Source organism: Leptosomus discolor, chromosome 15 (genome assembly GCF_034619465.1).
Source record: "Leptosomus discolor isolate bLepDis1 chromosome 15, bLepDis1.hap2, whole genome shotgun sequence".
NCBI classification, from domain to species: Eukaryota; Metazoa; Chordata; class Aves; order Leptosomiformes; family Leptosomidae; genus Leptosomus; species Leptosomus discolor.
Window position 1 is genome coordinate 15,721,725 of NC_141405.1, and position 8,770 is coordinate 15,730,494.

Below are 8,770 nucleotides of genomic sequence, written 5' to 3' on the forward strand. Positions count from 1 at the left end.
GCAGGGTATAAATAGAGCTAACTCTGCTCAGACTATTAGCGTTTCTTTTAAAATAAGGGGGTAACTTCCTAGGACCTTTAATCCAATGAGGTCCAGACCAAACTGCACTATCAACAGAGGCAGCAAAGGAGCTCGCTGAAGTTTTTACAGAGGTCAGGTGCATTGGGGTTCCTCGAAAATTTAAGGCTTACCAAAAAAAAAAAAAAAAGCGACCCCAAGAAAAAAAAAAAAAAAAAAAAAAAAAAGAACTACCTCCAGCTCGGTCACTGCCATTGCCCTGGAGAAGTTCTGAGATGTTGTTGGTGCTGTTCACTCGGTGGATGTGGATCTTGCTGGGGAAGAGCAGTGTCCTCTTGCTTCTGGAGGTCTCTCTGAAAGGGAGAGCTCTACCTCCGATCCGGTATTCCCACGCTGGGATATGCCCCAATGACATGAACCCCAACCTGTGGGTAGACGCGCAGAGCACTTGCAAGCGAGAGTGTGAAGCTGATCTGGTGAGTGATGCACATTTTTGTCTCTCTGCGTGGCGGGCGATGGGGTTTGGGGGGTGGGGGGGGGGCTTGTTTGCACCGCAGTCCGTGTCTGTTCCAGACAGAAAGGTGCCGGCACTGTGCAGGACCCGGTGCAGACAGCGCATGTATTTAATTGGCCCGTGACCTATATAAAATAGAAAAGGTTTGCTGAGTTGTCAGTTGTGTGGGGAAGTGTGTGGCAGCTGTCATTGATGCTGGTGTGGGTACAGTGTTTGATCGCTTTCCTTGCTTTCTTGTCAAAAGAAATGTCTGCATTTGACACTCCAGACCTCAGCATGGCTTGGGGTCGATCCATAGTATTTTAGCAGTGTCACCGTGCTCTTTGGTGGTGGTGGCCATCACCAGTGCTTTATATTCTTGGGAGGAATCATGTATGGAATCGTTAAATCATTTGATTTAACACGTAAAGCCTCAGCCTTTGCTGCACTTGAAACACAAAGCGTGCTTGGCGTGCAAGACAGAGGCATGGTCATTGTACCAGGCAGGTGTTCTCTGCGATGCTCCCAGCTCAAAATGTGCTTAGCTTACAACCCCAAAATTCATTTTTCAACCTGTCAGCACTGCCAGCTCAAGCTGGCATCTGAAAATACCTGCTTGTCCTGCCTCTTACATCATGTCCAACGGCAAAGCTCCTGCAGCCCCAGCCGGGCTGACAGCAACACGTACCACGCTGAAAAAAAAGCCTTTTGGTTTATGTTCTGTAACCGGGTTGTTTCTGCAGTGCTGGAAGGGGAGGGGGAGGAATAGAGAAAAAGGCTGGCCACCAAGTGAACGAAGAGATTTGCTCAGATGGATCCCATGTGTTACGAATGAAGGTGGTGTTTTCACTTTCGCCATTCCCAAATAAATCCCCTTTCTTTCAACTACCAGGGGCAGCAGTGAATAGTGAAACACTTGCAAAACCCCAGCAGCAGCAGCAGAGGACGTTGTTTTAATAATTTACTGGTCAAAAATTGAAAGCCAGAAGCCACTGGCTAAAACCATTCGCTTTTGCCATGTGGCAGCACAGTCTTGGGACCTCGCACGGAGTGAGTGGTCTGCAAGCAGCCAAGGACTCCGCCACCAACTTTGCTAAAGCCACACTCCTTAACCTCAGCCAAAGACGTTACCCGTTCTGGTTTCTAACTCTGCTTCTGAAACCTAGTAATGTGCCGCTGGAAATGGGGAAAGAGTTATGTTATTAGGTCATCTTTTTCCCAATAAGGAAAGGATACTGGACTCAGGGGAAGCTGTTTAGTTTGGTAGCTTAAAAAACATTTTGTTCTCACTTACGGAGAAAGCCGTTGGATTCCAGGGGGGTTGTAGAGGTTTAACACACGGTGGAAGTGTGCCCCGTTGGGTACATGGTAGTAGTGTTCACGGTCCCTTCAAGTAATCCGTAACAACACAGCAGCTGTGATCACACGTATCAAATACCTTTTCTGCACAGAAGATGAAAATTCTGCTAAAATTAACCACAATTTAGAGCTGACTGTAGCTGAGACGGGGTGTAATAAATCACTAGAAGAGCGATGCTGCGTTTGAAAATAGGACTAAAATAGGACAGAGAAGCCATAATGAGCTGTTTTGGGTTTGTTTTTCTAAATACCATAGAAAAAAATATTTTTGGAGCGAGAATTTCCTTAGTTTTGAGATATTCTATTATTTCTTCTACAATGTGAACAATTACAAATCCTTGGCAGTTTCACCTCCAAGAGCAGGCTGTTAGTCCCAGGGAATTCAAATAATACTTTACATACTTCTGTGGAAAATAAGAAGGATTACTGCCTACAGCCATATGATAAGACTTTCCATCCGCTCTTGTTTCTCAGGGCTTGTCCTCAGGCATTTTGGAGAGTGTGGAAGGGGGGTTGCTGGTTCAGTAGTCAAGCAGTCCATGTGACTCTAGGAAAGACTTATGATGAGGTTAGTGTTTAAGAAACTAAAATACATTTTCCTTCTTGAGAGTCTCCTCTTCAAGTACTGAGGAAACCCCAGCGTGTTTAGACACCTCTCGGGAGGTGCTGGGGGGATGTTTCTACTCATTGCCAGTGGGGACACAGATATCTGTGGCAGACCAGGTCCCCTGAGCTAACACCTTGAGGGTTTCTGGGCTCTCTGCTTGCTGGGTCTCTAAAAAAAGGACTTTACCCTGTCCCCAGTAATGATTGGGTTATTTTCTTTCCCCGCAGGAGTGCGAAACCTTTGAGAAGTGCTGCCCCAATGTCTGTGGAACAAAGAGTTGCGTGGCGGCTCGGTACATGGACGTCAAGGGGAAAAAAGGGCCGGTGGGAATGCCCAAAGAGGCAACCTGCGACCGATTCATGTGCATCCAGCAAGGCTCAGAGTGTGACATCTGGGACGGGCAACCCGTCTGCAAGTGCAAGGACAGGTGTGAGAAGGAGCCGAGCTTCACCTGCGCCTCTGATGGGCTCACCTACTACAACAAGTGCTACATGGATGCAGAAGCTTGCATCAAAGGCATCACACTGAACGTGGTCACCTGTAGGTACCATCTCACCTGGCCAAACACCAGCCCTATCCCACCAGAAACAACAGCTCGCCCGACCACCGCCTATTCGGAGACAACGGTCATTGATATCTTGCCTCCTGCTCTAGTGAACAACCCTGTCCATCAGTCCGTCTACGTGGGAGAGACTGTCAGCTTCCTCTGTGATGTTACGGGGAGACCCAAGCCAGAAATCACGTGGGAGAAGCAGGTCGATGGGAAAGACAAAGTCATTATGAAGCCAAATCATGTCAGAGGGAACGTGGTGGTCACCAACATTGCCCAACTTGTCATCTACAACACCCAGCTCCAAGACGCAGGCATCTATACCTGCACTGCCAAAAACAGCGGTGGCCTTCTCAGGGCTGATTTCCCTCTGTCAGTCGTCAAAGGAGAGCCCACATCCAAAGAAGCTTCCCAAAACAAAACACATTTTCCAACCGATGAGTGCCTGAAGCAGCCAGACAGCGAAGACTGCGGGGAAGAGCAGACCAGGTGGTACTATGATGCAAAGAAAAACAACTGCTTTACTTTCATCTATGGGAACTGTAACAGCAACCTCAACCACTTTGAGACCTACGAGAACTGCATGTTAACGTGCATGAACGGCCCGATCAACATTTGCAACCTGCCGGCCCTCCAAGGTCACTGCAAAGCCTATGAGCCCCGGTGGGCCTATAACAGCTTGACAAAGCAGTGCCAGTCCTTCATTTATGGTGGGTGTGGGGGCAACGAGAACAACTTTGAGAGCCGGGAGGCCTGCGAAGAGATGTGCCCTTTCCCGAAGAACACGCACTGCAAAGCCTGCAAACCCCGCCAGAAGCTGGTGACGAGCTTCTGCAAAAGCGACTTTGTTATCCTGGGCCGTATAACAGAGCTGACCGAAGACCAAGACTCGGGACATGCCCTGGTGACGGTGGAGGAGATTCTCAAAGATGAAAAAATGGGATTAAAATTCCTGGGGAAGGAACCGTTAGAAATCACGCTTTTGAACATGGACTGGAGCTGCCCATGTCCCAACATGACCACAGTGGATGGCCAGCTCATCATCATGGGGGACGTCCACAATGGCATGGCGGTCCTACAGCCAGACAGCTTTGTGGGGACCTCCAGCATCCGGCGCGTGCGGAAACTCCGCGAAGTCATCCACAAGAAAACCTGTGAGCTTTTGAAAGAGTTCCTAGGATTGCATTAACCCCCCTTCACACGTGTCAGCCTTCCAGACCCGTGTGTTTCGTAGGGCTAACAAGCGCTAGGCTAGTGCACAAACTAAACAAGCTGTTTGAAGATGCACCGTAGGAATTATGCAGAACCCTTATTTTAATCCATTAATGATGCTTAGCAACAACGTAGTACGGTCTTTGGCAAGCACGTAAAACAGCAGCAAAAGGCTATTAATCTTGCGTTGAAATCAATTCGTCCACATAGGAGTGCCATTTAACTAGATGACTCACTGCAGTAATTATACAATTTTTACGTAGTTTCCACCATAAGTGACGGAATTCATAGCATTTGTTTAGCTAATTGGTACACAGCTAAGTAATATGTGATGTCAACTTAATCTGTCTCATTTACAGTATGGAAATGTTCTGGTAAGTCATTATAAGTAAGTCACACTCTTGTCTCCTCATCGCAGCACTAATATTTCAAGAGAAAAGCCTGTAAATTATTGTCTATATTTACAGTTGTGCACATTTAACCAATCTATGCATTTTGAATTTGCTTCTTCTAATTGAAATTTTCCTAGCAGTTTTCTTTGGACTGTACCTCGTTTTTAAACGGCAACCACTCCTATCTTGCAATCCTTACTGGAGAAAAAACTCCCTTGATCCTATGCCCAGGACAACAGGTCCCTGTAGAAGCTCAAGGCACAGCCTCACCCCAGAATGACTTTTCTGTCATCAGCACAAGGTCAGCAAACACCCTCGTTCCATTGCACTTCCCTATTTTTGTTTTAATCAATATACTGTCTATCACAAAATGTCGAAGGCAGAAGGACGGCAGGGTGCTGCCAGCTGTCTTGCTTTTGAAAATCCTTTACACCTGGGCATGTGCAGCAATTTATTGGTTATTTTCATTAGAAATCCTGCTTTTATAGGTGAGCGAGTCAAGTAAGAGGAGTCAGAACACAATTCCAGCTAGAAAAGGGCGATGCAGGGTCTGCAGACTGTGTTCACAGGCACAAAGCTGCGGAAACCGAACTGCACAGACACAGACACACAGAATGTTTGAAGGCGTTCATCAGTGTGACCCTTTCAGCGCGCCCTTTCAAACCACGACAGACATTTTTCCGCCAGGCCCCTGTATATACGCGTACGAATAAATACCCTAAGGAAGGCAGCACGGGCCGTGGGTGTGAGCGTGTGCGTACACGTGGGATCGATCATTTCAGCATTTGTGTGTCCAAAAATGTAACATTTGCCTATGCAAAAATCCTTAAATAAAGAAAAAGCTGATCCTGGAAAAATCCTGCCTCCGCTAAGGACTGTCATTGCAGGGAAGAGGGGCGAGCGTGGCACGGACGAGCCTTATCGCCGCTCCGGTTCGGTTGGCGCAGGGAGTTACCGCGGCGGTGCCCAGCGCTTTCTGCCTCGCACAAAAGGCCAGTTGAAGGCTGGACTGGTGTCAAGCCACGTTTGGGCGAGAGGAAGGGAGGCGCAGCGAGCGCTACCCCGTGGGGCCGTCTAACAGGCTTGCCGCGGGGCGGAGCGGCGGGACGCAGGCTGGTGCCGGGCGGTGGGCACGCGTCTGCTTTTGCAGACCCGTGCTGGGGCTGCGCGCAGCAAGTGCTGGGGGAAGGAGATTAAAGAGGCAGATGCTGGGCTTCAGCGTGAGCTGCGAGGCTTTGGGTGCTCTGCTGTTGCGGGGAGGAAGAAGATCAGTGAGGGTGACCACGGTGGATGGGGGGGGGGGCCAGCTGTGGTTTTTCTGCGAAGGCTTTCCAGGCCCTGCGCCGGCAGCCGAGCCACGGCATGATGGAGAACTGGGCTCCTCTCACAGTGGTCTGGGTTTGGGTTGTGTCTGAAATGCTCTGGCCACAGGAAGGGATCTAAATCTCCGGTTGTTTGTATAATTTCAGAAGAAGCTGCGTGGGAGGGAGAGGAACCTGGACCAGACTTGCTGGCCAAGAAAATACCTGCTTGCTTTTTTGTTGCACCTTTCCTAAGTTTACGTGAGAAAAACTCCAATTAAAGGTCTGTAACGTTTGTGTATGTTCTTGTGACGCCTGTTTTCTGGAGCCGGGAGATGCCAGCCCTGCTGCCCTCCTCTGCCGGGTCATTCCTGGCTGTGGCAAGTTTCAGTGGCTCATCCGTCACTTTTCAAGCAACTGTGGGAAGTGGCATGTTCTTGCCGTACTTTCTAACATAGATGCATTGGAGGATGAAGGTTTATAAAGACTAGCTTTATATGGCTCCTTTTTTCCAAAAGCTAAAGGATTTTGCAAGTGTGGGAGTGTTGTAGTGACTCGGGAGACACGTACCAGGTTCTTCCAGAAGAGCTGAGATTCAGACGTGGCTGAGAGCAAAAAGCACAGGATTCACTGCTTTTCCAGCTAGCAGATTACAGTGCTTAAGCCTGGGGTTTAACGTGCAGTCTTACCTTCTACTCCCAGTTAAACCCCCGGGAATAAAGCCTGCACTTAAAGCGAACTGAGCGTGCAAGTGCCCTGCTGCGCTGCCACCCAGGGTTGGGCAAGGCGTAAGGTGTCCCCCAGCCCCCCCTCGGGCACGCGGTCCTGGTGTGCAAGAGCTTGCTTGTACGGGGGATCCCCGGGGATATTTGGGTCAGTCTTCCAATGGGGTGCAGTGCGAGGGGACCCCGAACAGGCCAGCCCGGCTCCCAGGCACGGTACGACCAGGCTCACGTAGCGACCGCCCGAACCTACGGAGCCGGGCTGCTTCGAGCCCTGCGGTGTCGGCGGGACGGCTGTGGGCCGGGCAGCCGCGTCCTTGGCATGAGGCAGCACGGCCGAGCCACACACCCAGCCGCTGGCCCCCACCGGCCCCGCACGGGGACACGGGCCCCGCTCTGCTCCAGAGCTGGCCGATCCATTCAGCAGCTGTGGTGCCATGCAGGCGTGTGGGCCGGGACCAGCTCGGTGCCAGCAAGCAGCCCCGTGGTGACAGATCATCCAGAGAAGACAAATATCGGACATGACCAGCCTCACTGGGAGGTCCCGGGGGCACACGGGGCCGTGCTCCGCTGCCGTGGGACACCACGGCTGCCCCGAGGCAGAAGGAGCAGTGCCATGGGCACCCCCTCGCCTGCTCACCGGGGGGGCAAAACCACCCCTGGCCATCCCGAGAGCACCGCACCTCCCCGTGGCATGGGACTGACCCTAACCCCAAGCTCTCCACCTTCTGACCTTGAAGAATTTAGCTCTCCACTCAAAGCTAGTATTTTAGTTCAGCCTCTTATTAAACCCTTAAGAAGCCTAAAATTCAAGTCTGACCAGTCAGCCAGCCTGAGGAAAGCCTGCGCACAGGGCCGGGCGATGAAGGATGTCGTTAAAGTCTTTGCAAGGCTAATAGGCACTTGCATGCGGCTCCTGATCAGAAAATCCCTTTTGTGTTGCTCATGCACTCGGTTTTCCACCCTGCCCTCTGGGGTGCATCTCCCTGGGTTGTCAGAAAGCTGGAAGGAAATGCCAGTATTTAAAGTTCGCGTTAAACATATGAGAGGAGAGCAAGAAAGGGAAAAGGCCGCTTGACTCCTCTCCTTGCAGGGCAGCAGGCTGGGGAGGAGCATGAGCGCCTGTTTGAGGCTCCAGGAAGAGCTGGAGGAAGCTTGCCACCTCCAAAGCCATGCAGCCATGGCCATCGGCCACTGTCAAAGCTCTCCTCTGCCTGCAGGCACCAGAGAAGCAGCATTTCCCGCAGACACCAGCCCGGGAAGCAGCAAGGGAGCAGAGCCCTATTAACTGGGTCCGAGACCTGCGAGAGCTCCCCAGGGACAGACCAGGGAGGCAGGGGGAAAAGCGCAGAGCTGCTGGCACCGGCGCGGCGTGCCCACCTCCCAGTCTGGAGCGAAGATGAAAAGTGCAACACATGAATCTGCAAACCCTGCAGCTAGAGCTCAATGGAAACCCTCCAGCATACGGATCCGACAGTGAGTCACAGGTTATTGTGCAAACCATCTGGGCAGCCCGGCTCGGTTAACAAGGGGACAAAATAGCAGCAAAAAATGGTGGCGTGCAGCTTCTGCATGAGGGGCTGCTAGAGCGCGTCTAGATTACGTATAGGGCCCCGCGTCAGCACGCACGGAGAAGTGGCTGGATGATGGCTCAGAGACAGGATCCTGCATCACCGCAAAGCCCAGAGCAGCTGAGCTCGAAGGGAGAAGGAAATTGAGTGCGTTCTCACTGCAGGAGCTTGAGATGAGGTCAGGCAGAAGTTTTTACGGGCAACCAGCTCCAGAGCTAGGAGCAAACGGAGAGGAGGATGCCATTGGAATATGATTCAGATGGCAAAGGTATTTAAGAGCTTAGTTCCCAGTTGTTTCAAAGGGAATTAGGGACCCCTGTGAGAATTACTGCCTGGCCATGGGTCTCGGTTCCGGAGGGAGGTGGCCATGACGAAGGTCATGCATGGCTTCAGCCAACACCTAATGACTTCCTGCAAAAAGGAGGAGTAATTCAGCTGGCACCAAATTAGCACCTTGCACCACGAGACCCACTTCCTCCACCTGAAGCACCTCGTGCCCCGCTTTGCTGCGGTTTGTGTGATGTGCACGTGCTGTGAAATTCTCC

General features: G+C 51.2%; 1 protein-coding gene across 1 annotated transcript; it reads left to right on the forward strand.

Moving 5' to 3' along the window:
- The first annotated feature begins 293 nt into the window (after positions 1-293).
- WFIKKN2 (WAP, follistatin/kazal, immunoglobulin, kunitz and netrin domain containing 2) lies at positions 294-4,216 on the forward strand. Its single transcript, XM_009949106.2, has 2 exons — positions 294-494; positions 2,705-4,216. The coding sequence occupies exons 1-2, from the start codon at positions 294-296 to the stop codon at positions 4,214-4,216; spliced, it is 1,713 nt and encodes a 570-aa protein (XP_009947408.1).
- Positions 4,217-8,770: the final 4,554 nt, after the last annotated feature.

Coding starts and splice junctions, on each gene's coding strand:
- WFIKKN2 (XM_009949106.2), top strand. CDS start 294: ATGTTGTTGGTGCTGTTCACTCGGTGGATGTGGATCTTGCTGGGGAAG. Junction 495..2,704: donor GAGAGTGTGAAGCTGATCTG/GTGAGTGATGCA, acceptor CTTTCCCCGCAG/GAGTGCGAAACCTTTGAGAA.